This window comes from Oryzias melastigma, linkage group LG3 (assembly GCF_002922805.2).
Source record: "Oryzias melastigma strain HK-1 linkage group LG3, ASM292280v2, whole genome shotgun sequence".
In the NCBI taxonomy this organism is placed as follows: domain Eukaryota; kingdom Metazoa; phylum Chordata; class Actinopteri; order Beloniformes; family Adrianichthyidae; genus Oryzias; species Oryzias melastigma.
Genome location: NC_050514.1, coordinates 16,224,658 through 16,248,869, shown reverse-complemented (window position 1 = coordinate 16,248,869; position 24,212 = coordinate 16,224,658). Strand labels below are relative to the sequence as shown.

Genomic DNA, 24,212 nt, shown 5'->3' with positions numbered 1-24,212 from the left:
TGCATTTATTGCATTTTATGCAAATATCACACAAACATTTAAATTATATTTATATTTATATTTATATTTATTCTGTTAGATAGTAAACTATTAATATAGTATCAATAAACAGTAAATGATAGTAATAGAAAAGTTCAACATTTTTATTAATTAAAATTTGTATTAATGACTAATATATATATATATATATTCTTCAGTCTTGTTGATAAATCAATGCCTAAATGTTATAATTGTCAATTCCAATGGTTCAAACAAAAAGGGATAGGTTTCCCCCCTCTTCTCAGTTTCAAATGGTACATCCCGCTTTGCCCTCCTCTCTCTTTCACTCCCCTCCCACCTGCTTCCAGTGTCCTCCATCTCTCTGCTGTCTCTTATTTTCCAATATAAAGGACGTTGTAACTTCCCCAGATTCCCCAGCCTCCTCCTTCATCGTTTCCTCCTCTCATCCCTGCACTTTCAGGACAGGTAGGAAATGTTCATTTCATCGTGTTATGTTACAGCAAAAGCTGGCAAGAGATATTTATGCTAAAAAAAAAAAAGTGCTATGATGCATCCATTTATGCAGAATTTATCCCCTCCTCGTTTCCTAATTCCAGATTTTTTCACAGCCCCTTTCCTCCATCTTGTGGTCCCTATATAGCACAAATGACTCATGAAGTTTTATGGGGACAGCAGAAAGGATTTTGTCTTTACATCACTGCATCTTGCTGAGGAAGTAAAGACTCAGCTCTTGCTAAGAAAAAAACTGTGCAGTTTCTCCCCTCTCCATTCTCCCTCTGGTATTAAACCAAGTAGACTGTCCCATGAAAAAGGTACACGGAGGAAGCTGCTGTGAAAAAACATCTTACACAAATAGTTATGTCATTGCAGCTATGGCCAAAATAGATATTTCTCTGTTTTTGCATGAGCACTGTGCTGCTCTCATCAATGTCATCCTTTTCCAAGGTCATATTTAAGGCCTCATCGCTTCCGAGCTAAGCAAAGACAACAGTCTCATTGTCCCACACTTTTTATCAATTTCTAAAACCAGTCAGTCATATGTGATACCTAACCCTGATGTAGATGGACAATCATTCTGTCTGTTTTTCATTAGTGAAGCAGCACAAAGACTGCTCCTGGCCAGACCACACCTCAAGTCCCTGTGTCCATGGAAGCCAAAACTAAGCCTGGGGCCCCAAAGCCCAAGGCAGCATCACAAGCAGAGAAAAAGGAACCGGCAGCACCCCGCAAAGCCGAACCAACTCCTACAGCCCCTGAAGCAGAGAAACCCCCTGCCTCCCAGGATGGAGCAGCAGAGGCTGAATCAGCAGCAGCAGCAGGCGATGAGACGGCGGCCTCTGGCACAAACTGTCTGGAACACCTGACCCCCTTTCTGATCGGTGGTGCCGTCGTTGCTGCGGGGGCCATCTTGCTAGGAGTGGTCCTGCTGGCTAGGAGAAACTAAAACTAAATGTTGAAATGAAGTTGGAGTGTCTATTGGGCACTATTAGAGTCCAATATCCTGCGTGTTCTTCACGACTGGTTCACAGACTATTCAACTGCAAATGGCCAATGGGGAGACGCTGTGCATTTTTGCCCTCTTTGTTTTGGTCTGCTATCACTAGTGAGTGAATTCACCCTCACAAGTTTTGGTCCAGGCTGTGTATGGAGCATATTAATACTTAGCATAAGCATGAAATTTCCACTATACCACGAAATGTAACTATCTTAAAAACAAAAGAAGAAAAAAAACCTCACAGTATATTGTTGAGCAAAAGAGGCCTAATGAAGCTTTATCAGCTTTTACTGCTTTATCATTTTTAACTTTGTGCTTGTGTGGACTCATGGTTGCAACATTTTTGGTTTATTTTTGTAAAGATGATGAAAACTGCATTCATTTGAGTCACAATGTTCTTAGTCTGTGCAACTTCTGGGCTTTTTTTTATTATTATTTTAGGAGAAAAAAGATCTTCAGGGGTGGTAATAGAGCAGCCAGGTTTGTGTACGGTCATTTACTGCACATATTTAACTCAAAAAAAGCCTTCCCTTTTACACAACGTCATAGTGTATATGTACGCTTTACGACAAACATCTGGTATGGGAAAAATGGCCCATTTCTGACTGGAACTGTTTGCTTTCAAAGTCTTTTTATATTATTTTGACGACTTTTTGGGCAAGTCGGTTCTGTAACAGACACCAGTATCAGAGGACGTAGTTAGGCTGTTTTTGAGCTATCATGTGCACCACTCATAAACCAAATTATCTAGTGCAGTGCCAGTTTAGACTTCTGGATGCAGCTCAAAAGAGACTGAATTTCAAAAAAGGACAATTTGTACATTAAAATCAATTTACTATTTTTTTTTTTTTTTTTTTTGACAGAACATAGAAGCATGCAGAATTTTAGGGAAAATACGTAAGTAATTGTTGGATTATTAGTGTACACTTTGGAAAAAAAATGTTCAATTGTGTTTTGAATGAGACACAAATAAGAGATGACTAGATCTACTGTAAAATGCTAAGAGGAATCATTAACATTTCATGCCATACAAAATAACAATCAGCCATTTTGGATCCGTCTGTTTACATTGTTGCTAAAGAGCCATTAGTGTTGCAGTATCAAGTTGCCAAACTATGTCTACTGATTGTCTGTCCCATGCAGTCTTATTGCTAGACATATCACCTGTACAGCTGCACTACTATGTCTGAATTGTTTGCATTGTAGAATTTGAGTTTCTGCTTTTACGAAAAACAGGAAGTAGAAAGACAGTTATAACAAACACACACACACACAATATGAGTTATACACTACACTCTGTTCTGACCAAAAAGGATCATAAAATTCTCACCACAACCTCACCACCTCCCACCCCTACCATGTCCAAAAAGATAGTAGCACCAAAGTAAATTTCACCCTACATTGTACAATATAGAGTACCAAAAAAAGAAGAGGAAAAAATCTTATTTTCATAATTTTAACAGCGTATAAATGCAATAATTCAGGTAGGACTATTCATTTAGCACACGTGCTGTAGCAAGTTCAATTACATAGATGATGTAACAATGTTTGGTGTTGACGATGGCGATGTTGGTGACAATACATGATGCCAATGATGATGATAGTTATCATTGTGTCTGTTAGAATGATATGAAGGATATTTTTTTTAATATATATTTTAACAGATTTTCTAAATGCAGCCTGTCTTTTGCCCCCAAAAGTATAAATGTACAAAAAAGAAGAGTTTAAGATTTAGCCTCAATAAAAGAAGTGAACCAGTCTGAATGATTTGTATTCATTTTTTATCATTTTTTTTGTGACCAGCAAATACAGATAAAAGCAATTTGTGTCTGTAAAAGCCAGAGAAAATTGAGTTTAGTTGAAATTATTGGTCACGTAAGTTCAAGAGAACATAAACAGGAGAAGGGGTACTTTTGGAAATCCTGGAATAATGTTATAACTATTTTTAGTGTTAATCTGTTATGTTTCATATATTCTTTATTTTCACAACCTTTTTTCTGCAAATGAAAGCACTAAAAGATGGCCAATAACCGTTGCAGGATAAACAGCACCTGGAAGTTGTGGCTAAGAAGCTTTACATGAAAATATAATACTTAAAATTGAAAGTAACAAATTTACAATGAAATTTTGGAAATAGGATTTATTTTATACAAATCTCTAAAAATATGTTTAACTCACAATAATATGGTAACATTATAGTTATTTTCAAATACATTTAAAAAAAATCCCTATGTTGGATATAAAATAAATATTGGTGAATATATGAATTAAATGTAGTTATTTAGTCATCATAGCATGCAAAGGCAATTTGAATTACATTTCTAATGATTAAGCAAAAATCTTGTCCAGCATTAAGTCATATTACATATCTATGTTGTATACTCAGACGGATGTGAACTTTTTTTGGTTGGGATAACATTTCCTAGAATTAGAGGGTGATGCATGTTGTATTAGACAATGTGCTATCTTCTATTAGATAAAAACAAAAAATCAAATAAACGAAAAATCAAATAAATGAATTGCAATTCCATATGATAATACTTGATACAATTGATTTCCACACTTACAAACAGTATGATGTACGTTAAATCCTAAAATTGTGTGTTGCTTTCAGGCATTAAACAGACAGCAATTAAATCCAACAGGGTGGTTTACAAAATTGAGTGGTTCACTCAAATGACTTTTATTTTGGTGGATCATTTCCGGAAGCTCTACATAACACCGGAAGAGGTTATTTGAGCTGTGATGTTTATATCGTCCATGCTTAAATTTTGACTCTACCATTAAAAATATAGCTTTCTATTGTTAGTCAAACCTTACCAATAAAGGTGAGTTAAAATATTTATGTATGTTACTAACCTTGGTTTTTTTTTATTTTTATTTAATATTTACCTGAGTTTGAAAAGCACGTTATCAACGAAGGCGTGCTGCTAGGCTAGCTGCATTTAAGCGGCTAGCGTTGACCTTTTAAAATCTCGATAATTTAAACAAAAGTTATTTAATTACAGCATATCGTTTACAGGAGTCCAAGACTTTTGTGTTCGTTTTAATTAGCAAGTACCCAAACCACGTGTGAATAGCTACTACAATAGAAACGTACGAGCTAGCATTGTGTTAGGAACATGTTTTTTTTTTTAATCATTATCCTTTTTTAGGTTATGACCACGTTTTTCCTGATTTTGTTAATCACCTTTATTATGGATTAAATATCTCCGTTTGGCTCCTTCTTCAGGCATCCAGAAATGATCATCCCAGTCAGGTGTTTCACTTGTGGGAAGATCGTGGGGAACAAATGGGAAGCCTACCTTGGGCTTCTTCAGGCGGAATACACTGAGGGGTGAGACACATCCACCTTTTACCTTCATTTTTCCTACATCCATATTGAGTCAAAAAGTTTTCAAAAACTATTAATTATTTTATGAAATGCCCTGTTCGCCTTGTTTCACCATCAGTCAAGATGTACCAACAGTTCAAATTCAGACGATTCAGAGATAAAAACTGTTAAAACACTAACTATAAAACTGTCTTTCTGTATTTATTTAAACAGAAAGGTATATCTGGCATTAAAATGAAATGTCCATCTTTCTCCTTTTGTAGTGATGCTCTCGATGCCCTGGGCCTGAAGAGATACTGCTGTCGGAGGATGCTCCTCTCCCATGTGGATCTTATTGAGAAGTTGTTGAATTATGCACCGCTGGAAAAATTTTAGCCAGAAGAACATGCCTGTGCATATTTTCATAGGGTTTAAAAATTGTCAGCAGTAAAGATGACTTAGTGTATTGTGCACATGTGATAGTAAAATTTGTCTTTTTTAAATAAAGTTGTTTAAAATATTTCATTTGAGTCGAGACGCCACCTAGTTTTGAAGCGCAAAGTCGCTCAGCGTCCCATAAGTAGTAATAATTTTTCATATTTAACAGTAGATCACATATGAGACAACAAATACTTTGGATTTTTTTTTATTGTAGATTTTCTACAAAAAAAAGTGAAATTACAATGGATTACAGAATAATGCATGCAAACAAAGATTTAGTTTACAAGAAAAAAAATCTACAACCAGTTTTTGTTAAAACAAGTCCTATGATATAAAGAAAGAAAAGGCTTTTCACAGACTCAATAATCTTCGATTCTTTTATACACAACTCGACAACAACGCTCCTCTCTGCTTTACACATGCCTTCAATCTGGGGAAGCAAGAAAAAAACATTGTCATGGCGGTTGGGACTTTCAATCTTGAAGAATTTTAGTGAATGTGCAAAAGCCGTTCCTAAAATGACAATGCCACATAGTTACCAATGATTACAGTTTACAAATATATTTACAATGGGGCATGTTAACTGTCCTAATGCCTTTTTTTTTTTAGTTTTTCTATTTTTTGTTTTTACAATCGCACAGTACCAATGCAGTTTAAAAGTGTAACTTTAAGATTCAGTTGTGATTTGTGATAGTTTGACACAGCAAAAGAGCAGAAGTCATACAATGAATTTGTTTAAATTAAAGTAATGCATTAAAAAATGTGGTTTGTGAATTATCCCCCTGATCTTTATTAATTACGCTCATAAAAGCAGGACTGCAATAATACCTTGAAATAAAACACCCAGTGAATTTTCTGGTCACAATTGAAATAGCTGCACTGATAAAAGCCCGGGTTTAAAAAATATTACTTGATTTCAAATTGATTTTCACCTATGAGATGTTATGAGATCCATAAATCTATATTTAAAGCCAAAACCTCTTTTTCACTGTATTTAATGTTAAAATTATTTTTAGTAAAGTTCCAACTCTGCTTCTTTTACAAATTAAAGCAAAGACCAGTAGTGCATGAAAAAATGAAATCATTAGTTGCATGGAAACGTATTCATAATAAAAACTAATTGTTTTAAAAAAATAGATTTTAAAATGAAATGTTCTAAAATCAAATTCTAATCTGAAAAATCTGAGTGGAATCGTTTTGGGAATTTGTCAGCCCAAGTTTAAAAAGAAGTGCAAAATACACAAAGTAGCATCTTAATTTATTACCATTCCCCGTTAGCGGTGTCGATCTCTGTGCCATTCTCGTGATGACCTCTTGTCCCGTTCTTCACTCCAGGAGCGCTCCCTGCGTCTCTGAACCATTCCTGCACTTTCCCCGCCGTGGGAGTAATCTCTGTCGCGATCTCTGTACCGTTCCCGGTCACGCTCCCGTTCTCTTTCCCGGTCCCTCTCTCTGTCGCGACCTCGTTCTTTTTCTCTTGAACGACTGCTTCTGCACGGAAAAATCATCGAGACAGATAAAGCCTCACAAACAGCAAATATGATAAAAGCTGTTTTTATTGAGTCAAACGCATTCCGATGAATACATGTACGCACCTGTAGTCATAATCCCCCTGAATGGAGACCAAACAGTCTTTAAGTGAGGTGACCAGGGCTTGACAGCGTTCATTTCCGTACACTCTGGACTGCTTAATAACTGCAATGGCGGTTAACAGCGTTTCCATAGCCATTTGTAAATCTCCTGCATTAGAGAAAACATAAAGAAGAAAACTGCTTTTAGGCAACATTAAGCTCCATGTTAAGAAATTCTTTAAAGGCCCTGTAAAGAAATATTTTTTAAATTATTTGGAATTTGTCAAGGTAGAGAAAAGCACACAATTTATCCAATTTTGATTGAATTGTCATGTATGCAGTGTTAGCTTTTAAAACTAGGGCAAGGTGATCCAGCTTCTTTCGAAGGCATGAGAAGTAGCAGACACAAACTTCCAGATTCTGCCTTTCATTTTATGTGATGCGCCTCCGCACTGACACCTAACTGCCTAACGTGTGTAAAGTAAAAACCATAGCAACAGAATCCAGCTGCAGAAAACGGAGGCAAATTGGTTATTAGAGGCAGACTGAGAGGGCTGCGAAAGTTTGTGTACCCATCCAGCAAGATAATAAATGTATCTTGGAGATAAATCTCTTCATTTTCTTGAGCACGTCATGGAAAAATCAGTAATACTGAGATTTAAAGATGCTCTCCACCTAGCCTGGAGGAAAAACAGATGATCTGCAGAGAGGCAGTATAATGAAAAAACTTTATATCCTTAAATTACTTCATCAATGTTTTGGATTTTCTAAACTGCAAAAGCTAAGAGAGTATCGTGAACTAAACCGGTTATGTAAAAACTGCATTCAGTTTTGCATTTTTACCACTTCATGAATCACAAGCAGGAGGAGTGTTCTTTTGTGCACTTTACTTTAGAATGTCATCAGTCAAACTCACCTGCTGTGGCTCCAGACACGGCTTTTGTGATCGCAGTGCTGGCAATGGTTTGATTTCTGTTCATTAGCTCCTCAAAATCTCCATCTGGAACTTGTGATCTTTGGACAAACAGCAGTTAGTGTTCAGCAAAGACAAAAATAATCAAACAAAACCTGTCAAATATAATGAAAAAAAACCTCTTTAAGTCTATTGCATTTGAGGGGAATCAGACATTTAAGAAAGTAAACTATTAGTTTCATCTCTTTTTTCTTAAATATGAAATTAAGAGGTTCTTACTTGTTATGACTGTATGCATTGCTGCTGTGTCCATCTTGTGGGTTGAAGAATGCAGGATTTAGATGAAAACTAGGAGGGGGTTGCCTGGGTCCTTGGGGAAGTTGAGGAGGAAAAAGACTGGGTGGTGAAATCGGTGAGATTCCTGGAGTCATTGGTGGGAACAGAGGAGGTGGATGGAAAAGAAAAGGAGGGGCTGGGGACAAAGGAAAGTTGTTCGGAGGTGGATGAGGTGGATGAGGGGGATGAGGGGGAAATGGCGGCGGTGGCGGAGTGGGGCGAGGACTAGACTCTTGCGATGAAAGTGGAGGTGGAAAATTTTCTACAGGGCTAGATTCTTTGGAACTGGAGTTTAGGCGCATAGGTATACCTGTGGGAAATTCACCGTCAATGAAAAATGTAGCCACATGGTAATAAAGATGCTTTAATTCTCTAATGTTGTGATGCTCTTACGCTTATTTGCAACATCCTCAAACATAGTGAGATTCTGGCGCGTGGCAAAACGACAGTCTACCCTTTCTCCGTTGATTTTACACTGTGGTGCTCTTTCCAGCATTCTTTTGAGGGAATCCTCTGTTTTGACTACCAATTCTGCATAGCTGTAACGGAGAAACAACATCAATGCATGCAAGTAGAACAAATAATACCAAACAAAATGAACAAGAAGAAAGAACAAAGAAAGAGATTTCTTAAAAGTAAGTCACCCTCTCGACTGGCCATTAATTTTATTCTCTGCAAATCGGATTTCTGTGACGTCCATCACACCAAGCTTCCGAGCCATGCTCATGAGGTCCTTGTCAGATGTCCACTGCAGAAAAAGACAGTTTGAAAGGAGAGAAACGGTTAGAAGACAAGGTGAACATCGACAGAAAGATTATAGTATATAAACACAAAGTAACAAAGGCAGATCTGCCCAAGTATGATGCAGGTCTAATTAGTATCTTTAAGAGCTTTAAATATACTCATACAATATTTAGTGAAACTTACAATACAACTTAAAAGAGTAAAACATGAAATAAAGAAGCATTTGGATGAAGTTAAAAGCATTATGACATTCAGCAAACATTATTTTCCAAAAGAAGACCCTTTAAACACCACACAGGATATTAAACTCAATACAAAACAGGAATATGTTCATGTTTTACAGCAAAAAATTCTTAAGAGAGCCACTGATTTCTAACTTTCCAAGCTGGTAAAAATTCTCCTTTGCGCTCCCATCTCGAGGCTGCCATGAGCAGCAGCCAGAACTGCACTCGAAAACTATTACATGATTGAACTTCCTCACTGCAGACTCTGACGCTGAGTTGCCAAGTAAGGAGACATTCTGAGTCTTTGGTATGAGCAGAGCATGAAATCAATGCCACATTTCTTTAGTTTGAGGGCAGAGACTTAGCCTCCCAGATGGTTATTAACAACCACAAAGCAATAAGTAAAAAGTAACAAAAGAAAGCAGATAAATGTATAAAAAAAAGATTACTAAATTTGTCACATGATTTTTCTACTACCTGTGTGACCAATTGTTTAATGTTTAGTTATTTAACTACTGTTTGAATCAGTGGAAACTAAAAAAAAGTACAAGTTTCACCTTTTAACAACAGTAAAACCTCTAGTTGTAAGAAAAGTCAAACACACAAATATAATACTGTTGAAAAAAAAAAACATAGTTTTTCTTTTATTTATCAGAATTATAGGAGTCTTTCAATTTAGCAACCAATGCCTCTTAGATGCAGAACTGAAGAACAAAAGTCAAGGAGAAGAAAAGACTGCACTCGCGTGATGCTCAATGCTAAGCTTTACTTTAGCTCTTGCAGACTTACCCAAGGAAAATTTCCAATATATATAGCCAGTCTCCTCTTTGAATTTCCTTGAGCCGCTTTCTCCACACTAGTATCTTCGTTTTTTGTTTGGGCCTGCTTCGTTGCATCCTCTTTGGTAAAAGTCGTATTGTCTTGATTGACAGAACCCGTTAAAACAGCGTCGAAAAGTTCATTTGCTTCAGCAATTTTATCCAAATCCTGAAAAAAAAAAAAAAAAAAAACAGAGATAGTTTTATAGTATTTGCCCATAGACACAGCTTTAGTAAACTCTACATTACTGGTAACAGCCTAGAGTTTCTTTAATACTTGTCCAATAAAAATACAATTGACGTTTTCAAATTTAGGTCATTTTACAACAAAACAGAACCTATAAACTAAGAATAAAAGAAATGAAGCAAAAAAAATACTAACATGTTAAAAGATAAACGGCATTGTGTAAACATAATTTGATATGCTGACTGAAGACATTGGACTGGTTGGTTAACATAATCTTATCTACTTGAAATTTGTTGAAATAAATGAAAAATTGGTTAAACATACTAAATTCATTGACAACTATGGGAAAAATATCAACAATTTAAAAAAACGTTTAAAAGGAAGTCAAAACAGGGAAAAAAAATCTTTAATTATAGTGCCCTAAACGTGGGTTCAACTGGGGGTGGGGTTCAACTTAAATGCTCAGAGAAACACGTTTTATAAAAATTAATTAACCCCCAACTTGGAAACTGTCATAAAATATACCGTGACTGTAATGTTACCCCAATGTTGTTTGAGTTTTTGTTCAACGTATGCAACCACATATAAAGATAACTGTAGATTTTATCTTTAGAAAATTCTGAGATTTTTTAGTTCCCACTGCCAGTCAAGTACGTCATAATAATAAAATAGTATTAATGCAGTGTACTAGTGAGTATTTTTTTTTTCAACTCTTGAATAGTGAAAATGTCCCGCGTACCTCTGCGTCTTCGTTCAAGCCCTCATAGATATCATCGAGGTCTTGTTGTGATGTGCTGGATCCGGCTACAAGCTGGGTTGCAGCCATCCTGAGAACCTCGGGTGTTCAGTTTGCACTGTCGTTTCCCCCCCTCACACTTTACAGTCTATTTTCCACGGATACTGTAGTAATTACCTTTGTAAATTGATGCACTGCTAGCAGTTAACTGTTTGGACAACGTTAAGGTTTGCTGCGGGAGGTTTGCGTAAATTCTACTGATTGCAAACAAAAGGCAATAGATCGGAATTTAAATGATCTAAGTTGATTTTTTTTTAGCAATAGGCAATAAAACGTGTACTACTTTTCACGTTAAATGCCCACAGATCTCATGCCAGACAACTGAACACACGCTTGCTTAATGGCTAGTGCTAATGTTTTAGCATTTCAGTGAAAACGTGAATGCAACAGTGAAATCCAACCGGCAGAAAAAAGAAATCTACACGTAGTTCCTAGTTAAAACTTCTTCTTTCGTTTTGATTGGAAACTGTTGCATTTATATGCAAAAAATGTAGAGCAAAACATTGTAAATGTTTAGTAATATTTTTTAACTCTATTAAATTGGACATAATTGCGTGAATTAGTGTCTTATTGTGTATTTTAGTATGCAAAACACATCAATGTGTGTTTTAGTCGGAACAATGAAGGCGGTGCACAGTGTTGCTTGTGTAATTGTACAATAATCAGTCAACTTTACACAAGGAAGGTGAAGATGTTGTCTGGTCTTGTGGCAAAAAGAGTGAGTTGTTCTTTACTTATTTGATTTTTTTTAAATGCAGTTGTCGTACTGTCAGACTTTAGTCAATTTTAAAAAGCATTTAAGTTTCGGTTAGTGAGGTTGTTCCTGTTGTTTTCTCGACCGTGTCACAAATGGCAAATCGCCATCATTTTTCTACAGTAACTGGACATAAAATAGTGTTTTCCTCGGTTTAAATCACGGTTACACGTAAATATGGTTTACATAAGAATATATTTTAGAGGACAATTGTGAAATATTATGCAATACTTTTTTTTTTTACTGTACTGCTTTACTGGTGAGCCATATGAGTTTCAAAATTAATTTTAAAATACTTTCAAATCGAAGAAAAATTCCATTTCATTTGAGATGTAAATATGCTAGGCAACGTTTGAGCTATTTTAACTACTTTTATGTAAATTTGTTGTCCAGTGAACATGTTCAAAAGCCCTGCAATTCTTTGAAAATTGTATAATTCAGACTTCTTAAGCTAAATTAAAAAAGGTTGTGTAGCCCCAGTCAGTGTTTTAAATGACTCAGGCTGGTACAGTGATAGCATAACATAACCAAGGTCACAGTAATCAGATTAAAAAGGAAATGTGTTTGTGAAAACATATTTTTGTTGTAATAATGATAATTGGCAACAATTGGCTTGTCAGCCATGTTTGTGTGCTCTTAAAAAATGATTTACCTTTAGTTCTGCTTGTTACTTTTACTTTAACTCATACATTTTTCGATTATTTCAAATTCATAAAACGATTCAGAATTAGAATCAATGCATCTAAAAATCAATCTTTTCCCCACCACTATTAGCTTATTGGATTTAGTGACCCCTAGTCCACACAATGACGTGACCCCTGGGATTGGAAAATCAAGGATCATCTTTGATGAAAGGATGTTTGTGCTCCTTGGCGATTCCTTTTAGGTCCCCGTCTTCATGTGTCTGGCTATTTGGTCTTTGCACAGTTGCCAGTAGGGGTGTAACAATAATTCAATTAATTGATTTCTTTTACTACGATCCAACCAAATCTATATGCCTAAGGCAGAATCAGATCAAATTGACCTATATTGTTTAAATTGAGATAAATCAAAAATCGATCTTGGAAAATTATATCTGGATTGAGGCACAGTAGGTTTATTTTGCTATAACATAAAACGTGTTTAAATGCAAAAAAATATAGCCCCTCTATAATAGTATGATGGTTGTTTATGGCACTAATGATGTTAAACCATAAGGAACCTTTGTTTTATATTTGATATTTTTTTTCCTCCACTCCTTTCCCACTTTATAAAGGTGTCTCTCCTAACTCCTTGTTAGAAGTTAGAAGAAACAAGACACTTCAACAATTTAACAATTCATACAGCAAACAAGGAGCTCAGAGAAACCATAAATACTCACAACAGCCTGACACCTCCTCCTGCTGGTCACCAAACAAATCGCACACTGCTGTGGCTGACAATTCACCTTTCAACCAGTGTTTGTTGCAAGTTAGTTAGTGTTGCTGTCATTATGGCTCAAGCAGCATGCCCAAACGGATCCTACAAGTATTCGGTGGTCAGAAATACCCTCCCAAATTCTGAAATGGGAAATGTTTATTATATGTATCCTAAATACTAGACATATCTTGCTGATACATTTTTAAAGTAAGCTATTTGAAAGGTAAATAAACATCCAGAAAGTCTTTATATTTCATGTTGAGTTTGCAAATGTGAAAGTCGGGTGTTTGTCTGATGTTCTTTTGTTGTGTGATCCATCCCAGCTTGTAACGGGCCTGTGTAAGGCTTCATGGAGACCAGCCATCACCGGAGTGGTTTCATCACGTGGTTACCGTGGAGATTCTCCTGATGACAGCAAGTTTGACCTGATTGAGATTCCTCTGCCCCCATGGGTGGATAAGCCAGACGAACCCATTAACATCAAGAAACGCCGGCTTCTCTATGAAAGTCGCAAGAGGGGCATGTTGGAGAACTGCATTTTGCTCAGGTGGATGTCAATAAATCCAAGAGACCCATCTTTTTAGAATGCCATTTTCATGACAAATGTCTGAAATGGATTGTGATTTTGCTGTTATTGTCAGATTTTACTTAAACTTTAATTCAAGCTTTCCTTAATGAGGTGCTGTTCCTCTAATTTAGCTTGTAGTTTTGGAAAATTAGATGTTTTTTTCAGTAAATGTAATTTTTCCATCTTTAATTTGTGATTATTGTGAAGAGTGCTTTCATTTGCAGTCAGATCATCTCTATGGAGCATGGATTTCCATTCAAGGCAGCGAGTCAAGGGTTTAATGAATTCTCATCTCTTTTGTAGTCTTTTTGCAAAGAGATACCTGAATACAATGACGGAAAGTCAGCTGCAGCAGTATGACAGACTGATTAATGAACCAAGCAATGACTGGGACATCTACTATTGGGCCACAGGTAAGAGATTCATTCTCTTTTATTCTTGTATTTGTACATTTCTGGTAAAATTCACTGATAACTTAAAATCTGTGTAGCTCCAGCTTGAAATTAGAAAAGGTTATATCTAAAAAAAAGTAAAAGTAAAAAATAACAAGTACAAAAGAATTATAATGACAATGAGTTTTAATTTTTTAATGTCAGTGTTTTTATAAGAGTTTTATTGTTTTTCTCAGCATAATTAAAGGTTGAGGGTTTGAATATTGACTAGTGTTATACACTTATTTTTTATAAAATAAAACTCTGTAGCTAACAGACTACTGCGCCTGGAAAGTAGACTGACAGTCATATAACATTTCAATAAAAACAACACAATTAAGAAAAAAATAATTTTATTTTATTGATGTGAAATCTTGTAGTTGCCAAAATGATAACATATTAGTGTTAGCTGTGATCTTTTGGTCGATACTTCACCTTAAAGCTCACAAACTTTCAATTTATCCATGTTTCTTATGTTTGAACAGACATTCTTTGTAGAAGGACATGTCAAGATTTCACATTGATAGATTCAAAATCATGTGTGTCATGTTTTAATTACAAAAATATCAGGCAAATATTCCTATCTCCACCAAAAGCACAACTCGGTTTTAATCATCGTTGTGTCTGCCGTTCGGGATACTATTTTCAGATTGTCCTAAATTGAACCGAGATGATCTCAGACAAGCTCCCTGCTGTGTGCCCATCTGCCTCCCTGTTTCTTCTTGGATCCAGTGAAAGAATTGAGAACTAGAAACAATATTTTGGAAAAAAAAACAACAACAACAAATCTTGTCAACCTTCTGTTTCTAGAAGCTCATCCAACACCCGAGGTGTATCAAGGTGAAGTCATGGACATGCTGAAGGAGTTCACAAAGAACCGAAACCACGAACAGAGGCTGGATGCACCCAGCTTGGAGTACCTGGAAAAGGAGAGTCAGTGACCCTCTGGATCTTCTCAGAGACTCTTAAGGACGTTGATATATGTAATAAATATTCAGGAAGTCAGCATCATTAAATAAATAGATCTTGTGAATGACACCTGGAAATGTATAACTTCATTATCCATTGCTTTCCTTTATTTCACCATCCATGTCGTTGGGAATTGCATTTATAATTATGAAAATGTATTCTAATTTAATAACTCATTACATTCAAATACCTTTTGTGTGAGATCTTCAATAAATCTAAATGTTCTGTTCTGATTCAGTATGATGGAGTACTCGCCCATGTATCACATGAGTAGATTGCATGAAAAGAGGGGGCTGTGATAGACAGTATCATTGCTGTGTTACATAATAAAGGTTGTTCTGTGTAGTATCTATTTTCAGACACTAGATGGCAGTAGATCACCTTTCAGTCATGGGACTAAAAAAGTCAGAAGCAAAACTTACAATATGGATTAATAAATTGTTCCTAAATAGCAGACATCATTTTAGTGGTGATCTGACAGGATTACAGTGGAAGCAAATTAACACAGAAGGGAAGTTGTACCGAAATTAAGTGAAATATATTCAACCATGCATAGTATTTTAGATAGAAGATGCAATTTTGGGGGTTTTCTTCTTTCATATTTAGATCCAGATCTCTCAGTTGGATGTATGTCTCATTAAAACCCGGTAAACAATGTTGTCTTAATCCTCTGCTTCACCACAGGATCAGCATGTTGAGAACATTTCTTGTCTGGCTGTGTGTCATGTCGGTTCAGTGGAACCTTGTACTGATTGCAGAAAGGAGATGCCCTCTGGCCAGGAGATGTGCACAGAATCTCAAAGCAGATGACAGGCCTGCTTGTGAACGCCCACAGAATTATAATGCACATGCATGATCCAAGGTGTTACACAAACAAGGCAGTGCCACAAACACCGGTAAGAATGATCCTGCTCCCCTCCTTTTTTTTCTTCCTCATTTTGGATTCTCAACTTGCTTGAAATTAGACTGAGATGATGTCAGAGGGGTTCCCCTCTGAGCTCCCTCCACCCTCGAACCATCTGTGTTGTAATTTCAATGGATGGTGGAAAATTGGAAGTAGGTGTGGTCAGGTATTTTATTTTAGAATCGAGGGGAAAAGCTCTTTTTTTTTTTTAGCTTAGTCACAAAATAAAGTCTGACGCTGTTAATTTTTGATGTAACATTTGATTAAAAACAGTGTCCAACTGATATTAATTAAATGTTTTTAACATAGATAGATGTGTGTGAGCTAGAAAAATCTGGGTTAAATACAAAAATTAATAAAAAAGACCTCAATGGGCAAACACCAACATTTGTAGAAAGAGTCATTATTTACCCAGAGATCACATGAGAGCTGGGCTTAAAAAGTTTATTTTGTCAAATCAAATTAGTTCAAGTTAAAATGAGATCAGTTGGTGTATTATCTTTTGTTAAATTAACTTTAGTTTTAGCGCGCAAAGCACAATGTCAGTTTTATCTATACTTACTTGAAGAGTATATTTTATGAAAAATCTTTTATCATTGTTAAAAATAGATTTTTGAAATAAAATATCAAGGAAATCACATTGTTTTTTTGTGTCATGGATCAGAATAGGATGTAACACTGATAAACAACAATTCTGTTCCTCTCAGACCTGTTACTTCTTTTTTAAGAAGTTCTTCTATCCTCCACGTGTTACCTGCATTAATGAGACTTGTTTGAACTAGCTATCTGTAGAAAAGACACCTGTCCACAGTAAAAATGTACCAATAATGAAAATTACAGATCTCATTTTTTTAAGTTGGACAATTTACAGAATTGGTGAGTGCCAAATTATTTTTTACCCAACTGTAATACTTATTCACCCAGAAAGCTACATTTTATGTTTGATCTTTTTGAGTTATTATGATTGAATTATTAAAGAAAAGAAATCTTATTGAAGACTGACGAATATTTCATCAGAATTTTCCTGCTTTGGTATGTGCAGAATCTACACATCTTCCAGGAATTTGGTGTCAAAATATAATCCACTGCAGCTGTCACATTTGAAAAAAAGGAAGCTACCTTGAAATCATACTTGCAGAGGAAGCACAATTCATGTCTCTTTATTGCCTTGAAGCTTGTTTAGGACATAAATTCATCAGTTGCCCACACACGCCCACCCTGCCTATCTGTAGCCCAGCGCTCATGTCATCCATCGCTGCTGCTTCTGCGTCGTGACACATCTCTGTTTAATCCTCAGCTCTGCAGTCACCCTCCGCTCCTCTGGAATTTTGCTTTCACTTCCTTTCTTTTCCTTACTACACCAACAGCTGGGGCTGGAGATTTCTGCTCAGAATGCCACAAAGGAAACTGCTTGAGAAGTAGGGAGAAAAGTTAAATAAAACTAACATTGAGATTTTACCTGGAGCATCATTTTGTCAAGAACAAATCAAAACTTAATTTGAACAAGAAAAAATGCGTAAATTCAAATAAAAAAATCAATTATCAAATACAAAGCGAGGGCTATCAGCTGAGATTGATTACAGAAAAAAAGGTTCATATTTCAAAATGTTCAATTCTGTACATTTTCATGTACATGAAGTTACATGGCAAAACATACTCAAAATAGAGATATTTTTTAAAAATTGCAAAAATATTGTCGAACTCAGAGCTTAATCTATCAAATTTGAACAATTTAAGAAATTGTTTTGACCCAATGTTTTCACAGAAAAAGACAAATGAGAGGAATATGATCACTGATTCATTATGTAAAACATAAGAAAGAAACGAGTATAAAAATACAGCAATGAGGAACTTTCTTAAAGTTAGTTTAACTCATTCATGTCAGACTTGATTTTCAATTATAAAAATGTTTTTTACATTTTTTCTCGTTAAAAGTGAGGCTAAATTAAGTAGTGTTCTGGATTTAATGGTACGTTGTGAATTAGCGACATCCGGCATGAAAGACTCAACCCTTTAAACTATTAAAAAATCCTGAGATTTAAGGAGAATGATAAGGGATTTTACTGTTTTCTATTTTTTAAATGTTTTTTATTTTTTACTCTTATTGAATAAAGCAGCATCTAATTGGCACTAATTATGTTGCAGTAGTCTCTAAGCTGATGGAATAAGGCCAGAACTTTGTATCCTGGAACAAGAACAAAATCCTCTAAAGTCTTCAGGCAGTATTTTGAGCAGGAACTCATCCAAAATGTGAAGTTAGCCATGAAACAAACATTGACTACCCCCAAAAAAGATAAAAAGGTTAAAACGCCTATCAACATTGAAAATTAGCATGAATAATGTTTCAGAAATTAGTCTATAAATTCAAGATACAGTCCAATAAATATTGTGTTTTTAACATGTTTTTGTAGCATTTTTTTCATGATGGAGAACATTTATAAAATAATTTAAGCTTCAAACTGAATTTCTGAGTGTTTGTCCAAATTGGGATATATCAGGAGTAGATAAAAAAAACTCTCTTTTGTGGCACAGCAAGCAAAATGGGCGGGGCAAAGTCTCCAAGGTTTACTCCTTTCGGATGCATTACACAAATATGCATTAGCCTCTTCCTTTTCCTCGCTCAAGTTGACATCTGGCTAGAAACCACTCGCCATTTTTGTTGCACTGCTTATATTAGCTTAAGGCTGTAAGGAGCTGTCGGCTAACTGGAGACAGTACAACAAAGGGATAACGGGATATCAGTGGAGGCTTACTTCCGTATCAAACAGTCCCGCCCACAGCTCAGACCAACTCCAACTCCTGCTGCTCTGTACAAACTTTGTCCAAGAAAACAACTCAGATTTTTATATGTTGGCTAAAAATGACATGATCATAATTATTGATCACTAGGAACGCTTTTACAATTAATAAAAACATGATTTTAAAAAACATCTGTTCAAAAATCTAAATTGAGGGTTTGAAGTAACACAGTTTGTTCTCTTTAAAGTTAAAAGCATTTTTTTTATCTTCCTACCTTACAGTGACCTAAAAATTCTAAATAGCTATAAAAACCTCAGTTTCAGAACTCCTCTTTTACTTAATTTTTGTAAAATGTTGCATTTCTTAATCAGAAAATTGTTTAAGAGGATCATTATTTTTACACTTTTGAAAGAGTGTACTGTTTTCAACCATTTCGTTCCCAAGCATAAAATAAGGCAATTCATAAAATAAATCATAATACCAGACCCGAGGCATCTTTGTTTATATACACATTTATATTTTATATACACTGTACAGATTTCAAAAAAATAAATGGCTGATATTTAACATTGTGCACCCCAAGAATATGTGACCAACAAGAGAAAAAGAAGTGAAAGTGAAGTTATTGAGATATCAAAACCCAGATCAATACAGATGTTTTGTTACCTTATTATTTACGCACAGCACATTTTAAAATCATTTTTAAATGATATAACATAACATGTTGCTGGTTGACCTCTCTTCAGACAGTCTTTTAGAAGAATGCCCTATAACAGATATGTGAGCATGTCCAGTAAACTTGTGTGTGGTATTTGGCGGAGAGAGTTGGCAGATGAGCTTTCATCTTCTTAAAAATATACTAAACCCTGACTGATATTTACTCAACACTTAGGTTGCAGTGATTGAACTGACTTTCGCTAAGCCTTTGGAATGTAATATTTGTTGGCAGCTTTCAAATCAATCCCCTGCTTTGACACATGACTCGGCTCCTGCTTATTTTAGAAGCTCCTATAGGCTCTGTTCTGACCTGAGACGTAGCTAATAGTGACGCAAATGATGTGATGATCATCCTTTGTCTCACCTTTCTTTTTTTTTTTGTTTTTACCTCCTCCACCTCTCCTGACACCAGGAGAGGCAGCACATATGGCGAAGAACAAGGTGTGGCAGCATTTATAAGGCACACACAGATCACTTTGTGCCAGAAAGCATGTGTGCACAATGGGGATGTTTTGGGGGAGCGCCAGCTGAGATTTCACAGAGCCGCCCTGTTCTTTTTTTTCTTTTTTTTTGGTGTTTTATCTTGGACTATATATGAAAAATAGAAAGATAAAAGGACAAAAAAAGGTCAGTTTCTGTTTAAAGAACAGATTTGGTGCACAATTGTCAAATAATAGAGAAGTAGGTGTGGCTTCAATGTGTCTGTGAAAATTTGACCTTCACTGTCAGCTCAAGTGTGAGAAATTTCCCTCTCATGCCAAACCTCACACACGAGGAAAAGAAGCGAACCAAACCAGAAAAAGACAAAAGAAAACCCTGCTATTGAGAGGTTTGTTCCAGCATTATCTCCAGAAAGTTCAGTGCTAGTCTTAAAAGTAAAATAATCACATTTCTTTTGCAGATTTAAATCCATACAGAAGAAAAATAGAAAAGTGTTTTTTTTATTCTCTCCTAAACTGGCAGAAAAGTTCAGGTACACAGCAAGACTTACAGTAAACACAATCACACAAAGCAAAGTCCTAGTATTGACATTCACACACACGCACACAGTCCTGAAGACACAACCAACAATGGAATGTAGAAGTACTCCCTCCCCGCAGATATTATTACTCTTTTTTTATTTTCCTTCATGCGATCAGGTCTACTTGGAACTCGATGGGGCAGTAAAGTAAACACCTGGAAGACTGACCTGAACTTTAGTCAGGAGCCCCAAATTATCATAAATTCCCCATCCAGTGAGGTCTGAGGATTCTGAGTCCGGGGCTAAAACCCCACACTCGAATACAACTCTGTCCACAACCTAGAATAAGTTTGTTTGATTGGTGTGGTTTCATTTCACCTTCTTGACAAATCCTCTTTTTGGACGATTTATTGCATAAATTCCCCAATCAGTTCACCCAAATCACACACAAATGTTCAAAATTTAAAAAATAAAAATCCACTTTATTTATTTGTTTTATAGCTTTTTTTTCCCTTCTGACAATATTGCACCTTGGTCCCATACTGTTCAGTCGCTCCTTTTTTGGCTCACACAAACTAGGATCAAAAGAATAAAAACTCATTTCTTTTTTGTTCAACAGAAGTTGAAACTTTTCTCAAGTTTGCAATTTTGTGTAACTAGTTAGCTAAAGATTATAGAACACTCGAACATTTCCAGAATTGAGACTAATTGTTAGCTCACTCACTATGTTGGAACAAACTGGATTCAGTCTTCAAAGCAAAGCAAATGAGCTTTTAATTAAGACTTTTTCCTCTGTTTAACTTTCATTTCTGCATGACCGTTACGTCTGTCCTTCTGGTAGACTTCTTCTTGTCTTAAGCCACTTTTTAATGCATTTTGTACAAACTCCTCTGCATAAATTTAGAAAAGATTACAACTTTACATGAGTCTGATTTGGCAGCTTGATGTTTTGAGTTTTTTTCATTATTTTAAGCAGACATATATATATATTTTTAGATTCAGGAAACAAATGTGTGTTTATGCAGTTTCCTGTGGCGTTGCCAGGTTTGTGCCATCCACCAATGGCAGACAAACATCTTACAGTAGGGGTGGGCAAACATTTTAACTCATGGGCCACAAAGTGGTCTAAAATTTGACAATAGGGCTGAACCAGGAGCAGAGTTTTTTGGTAGTCCCAAATCATAAGTGAAAATAATAACATTGAGTTTGACACCTCTGCTTTAAAGCATAACCTTTTGGAGTTTTTATTCCAAAACTGTGGTTTTTGTTCTCTTTTTGTTGATGTCCTTCAGGGAAAATGCAAGCTTAGAGAAATATTGCATTCATGTGGTGTTGGAAAGATTGGACAAATGACCTTCCGACTCGGAAAGCACATATAAACATGAGAAAATCAACAAATCTTCCAACACCACATGAATGCAGTGTAACATTCTGGACCTAAAAAACGTCAATATATTTATAGGGTGCCATCTATGGTTAGACACCGGGGACGCATATGGTCATAGTTTGCCCACCCCTGTCAGGGTTGTGATTTGGGTGGACTAATTATTGGCCGATTTCTTTTCAACTCTTAGTTGTAACAAACTGATCAATACTCTCCTTTACTATCAGATGCACACGCAATGTAACATTCATCTGCACCTGACGTTGCTTTCTTTTTAGGCTGGAAGAACAAGTTTATTCTTTACTTGTAAATAATAAATACAAACAAAAATTGTGAATCAATTTTGCTTCTTTTTTACATCTATCAAGATGCTTTTTTGGAAAAAAAAAGATTTTGATAAGTTTGCCTACCAGACCACGGTGTTAAATGCTCATACCCATCTATTTATGTTCTTTTTTCTTTTTTTATTTGTTGAGGAACCTCATTTGGGATCACGGCACGTCACTCACAGCACGCACGGACAACAAAGGGGTTCCGGCCAAAGGGAGAATTATTACAGTGTTTAGAATGAAAGGTGGAAAAGATTAAACACAAGTTGAGCATTTCGGATCTCTTTTAAAATTCAACGTGTGACTCTTTCTTGCCTTTGAGGGGTTCCTGATTATCTTAGCGATGTTATGGGAGTTCAGGACCGGTAAACATGAAGCGGAACAGCCAAGAGCAGAGTGGGAGGCTCCTGCTTCCGCTTCACAGGTAGGTGGTAAGTGGGCTCCACAGGTCAGTGGCGGTCACACTCGTGTGCAGGTTTTATCACGGTCCATCTCACTGCCAGAGAGGGTGGCTCGACAATCAGTTTGATCCTGTTTTTTCGGTGGGTAGTTTGTATTCATGGGCGCTCTGATGTTACACTCTGGGAATGGTCTCAATCTTTCATGATGGAAGAAAGATTGAGGGACATCTCGGGAAGAAATGGAAAGAGGGCACAGGGAAGTAGAGACATCAAAGGCATTTTTAAGTTCAGACAGACAGATAGAAAAGAGTCAGGTGGAAATCACAACTTGACAAGGGGTGAAATTTAAGTGTCACATAGATGAGGGGAAGGAATATCAAAGAGGCCTGAGAAAAAAGAGGTGAGACATGGTCTACAGCCCACCCCTGCGTGCAAGCAGGAGGGGGGGCTGTGTGCTGAGAGCTGGGACTGAGCAACTAATGCTGAACTCTGGGGGGAAAAAAACATTGCAGGTAGGTCGCCTGCTGGGTCCCTCAGGCCTTGAGAGCATGCCACTGGGCCACGGTAGTGCGAGGATGACCCATCATGTCTTTCCAGTGTTTCACTTCTGCAGGGCCACTCTTCCATGAAAGGTAAATCTGCCAGAGAGACGGGACAATTTAGTTCCTTCAAGATTACACACTGATGAATTTAATTTAAAGGAAATCCTGAAACATATTGAAGTAAAATAAGAGAAACTCAGCTTTAACCATTCCCGCTTTATTAGAATTTAACCATTAGTAGTCTCTGAACTCTCCGAAATGTTTGCTAATTATATCGGTTGTTGACAATGATGTAGGAATGAGAAAAAGTTTTAAAAACCTTTTACATTTTTGGTTTGAAATAGAAAAAAAAAACTGTAAGAATTGTACTTAGAATTTTGTATTTCAAGTCTTACTTGTTTATTTTTTATTTTCATTTTTCCACATAGTTTTGACCTTTTTTTTGGTTTATTCTGGGATTTATAGATTTAAATTTTGTCTCTACACTTTTTATATCTTTATTATGAAGCCAAAAACAGTTTGATCTCAATTTTTGCAATAATAAAGGACAACATTTACTACGCAGAATTGAGTTTTTTGGTATAGTTTCAGGTTTGTAAAATGGGTGATATATTAAAAATAATATCTGCCAAAAAAAACAAGGGTTGGACTAAAAAGGTCCCTGTTTTCTGACGGTTACATTTGTATTTGTTCCATCTGAAACTTGATGATCAGGGCAACTTATTTATGAATTGCCACAATTTTATACATTTATTGGAATAAAAAAAGACCTAATATACTCCTTGTAGGAGTTTTTTGTGAATAGTGTACCTCAACATGTTCCAAGCACTTTGTCTGAAGAAAATGAAGAATTTACCTTGATGTCTTTCCAGCATTTAAATACATTTCTGAGATGTTCTACAAATATATTCCACATGCAGCTCAGAGATAAGTAATGTTTGGTTTATAAATGAACAAATGAGCATGACGGTGACTGTTGCTTTGGGTGGAAAGTTTTCAGCTCAGGAAGTAGAGCAGCTGGTTGACGGGTTGATGTGTGGCCTTGACAGCCAGTATGCTGACAAGATCCTCAACACAGCTCTTCCCTCGCAGTATTAAGAAGTATGTGTGCTAATGAATACACATCACATTTTGATCTTTGGATATAACTCCCGTAAGTCCATAATTTTACTGTGTAAATATTGCTAATTGACAGTTTTTTTCATTTAAAATTTCTAACTAAAACCCACAATCTGCTTATTGTGACAGTAGTTCAGGGAAAACTGCTGAATTTACTC

General features: G+C 36.0%; 4 protein-coding genes and 1 long non-coding RNA gene across 8 annotated transcripts in view; 3 read left to right on the top strand and 2 right to left on the bottom strand.

Moving 5' to 3' along the window:
* The first annotated feature begins 286 nt into the window (after window positions 1-286).
* LOC112161228 lies at window positions 287-3,259 on the top strand. The gene is made up of 2 exons (XR_002921833.2): window positions 287-465; window positions 1,094-3,259. It is a non-coding gene; the product is annotated as an uncharacterized LOC112161228 (long non-coding RNA).
* Window positions 3,260-4,169: 910 nt separating this feature from the next.
* polr2l (RNA polymerase II, I and III subunit L) lies at window positions 4,170-5,333 on the top strand. The gene is made up of 3 exons (XM_024295578.1): window positions 4,170-4,323; window positions 4,728-4,832; window positions 5,093-5,333. The coding sequence occupies exons 2-3, from the start codon at window positions 4,738-4,740 to the stop codon at window positions 5,202-5,204; spliced, it is 207 nt and encodes a 68-aa protein (XP_024151346.1). The 5' UTR covers window positions 4,170-4,323; window positions 4,728-4,737; the 3' UTR covers window positions 5,205-5,333.
* A 279-nt stretch (window positions 5,334-5,612) lies between these two features.
* LOC112160781 (cleavage and polyadenylation specificity factor subunit 7) lies at window positions 5,613-11,233 on the bottom strand. Its single transcript, XM_024295576.2, has 9 exons — window positions 10,782-11,233; window positions 9,827-10,024; window positions 8,714-8,817; window positions 8,463-8,608; window positions 8,013-8,379; window positions 7,737-7,834; window positions 6,845-6,989; window positions 6,515-6,740; window positions 5,613-5,679 (listed from the first exon to the last, which is right to left on the bottom strand). Exons 1-8 carry the CDS (start codon window positions 10,866-10,868, stop codon window positions 6,524-6,526), a joined length of 1,362 nt encoding a protein of 453 aa, XP_024151344.1. The 5' UTR covers window positions 10,869-11,233; the 3' UTR covers window positions 5,613-5,679; window positions 6,515-6,523.
* Window positions 11,234-11,398: 165 nt separating this feature from the next.
* On the top strand, window positions 11,399-15,310 carry sdhaf2 (succinate dehydrogenase complex assembly factor 2). The gene is made up of 4 exons (XM_024295577.2): window positions 11,399-11,556; window positions 13,314-13,537; window positions 13,862-13,971; window positions 14,800-15,310. The coding sequence occupies exons 1-4, from the start codon at window positions 11,530-11,532 to the stop codon at window positions 14,928-14,930; spliced, it is 492 nt and encodes a 163-aa protein (XP_024151345.1). The 5' UTR covers window positions 11,399-11,529; the 3' UTR covers window positions 14,931-15,310.
* Window positions 15,311-19,086: 3,776 nt separating this feature from the next.
* Window positions 19,087-24,212, bottom strand: part of syt7b (synaptotagmin VIIb) — a 106,195-nt gene continuing 101,069 nt past the window's right edge. For all 4 annotated transcript variants that reach the window (XM_024295508.2, XM_024295510.2, XM_024295509.2 and 1 more), the window contains one exon: window positions 19,087-23,031. In XM_024295508.2, coding sequence (XP_024151276.1) covers window positions 22,927-23,031 — 105 coding nt within the window. In that variant the 3' untranslated portion in view covers window positions 19,087-22,926. The remainder of the gene's footprint in view (window positions 23,032-24,212) is intronic.

Bases quoted from the DNA above. Each gene is read 5' to 3' on its own strand.
- polr2l (XM_024295578.1), top strand. From the start codon at position 4,738: ATGATCATCCCAGTCAGGTGTTTCACTTGTGGGAAGATCGTGGGGAAC. The intron at 4,833-5,092 runs GTGAGACACATC...CTCCTTTTGTAG, and splicing joins CAGGCGGAATACACTGAGGG to TGATGCTCTCGATGCCCTGG.
- sdhaf2 (XM_024295577.2), top strand. From the start codon at position 11,530: ATGTTGTCTGGTCTTGTGGCAAAAAGA. The intron at 11,557-13,313 runs GTGAGTTGTTCT...GATCCATCCCAG, and splicing joins CTGGTCTTGTGGCAAAAAGA to CTTGTAACGGGCCTGTGTAA. The intron at 13,972-14,799 runs GTAAGAGATTCA...TTCTGTTTCTAG, and splicing joins CATCTACTATTGGGCCACAG to AAGCTCATCCAACACCCGAG.
- LOC112160781 (XM_024295576.2), bottom strand. From the start codon at position 10,868: ATGGCTGCAACCCAGCTTGTAGCCGGATCCAGCACATCACAACAAGAC. The intron at 10,025-10,781 runs GTACGCGGGACA...TTTTTTTTTCAG, and splicing joins GCTTGAACGAAGACGCAGAG to GATTTGGATAAAATTGCTGA. The intron at 7,835-8,012 runs GTAAGAACCTCT...GTTTGTCCAAAG, and splicing joins AATGCATACAGTCATAACAA to ATCACAAGTTCCAGATGGAG.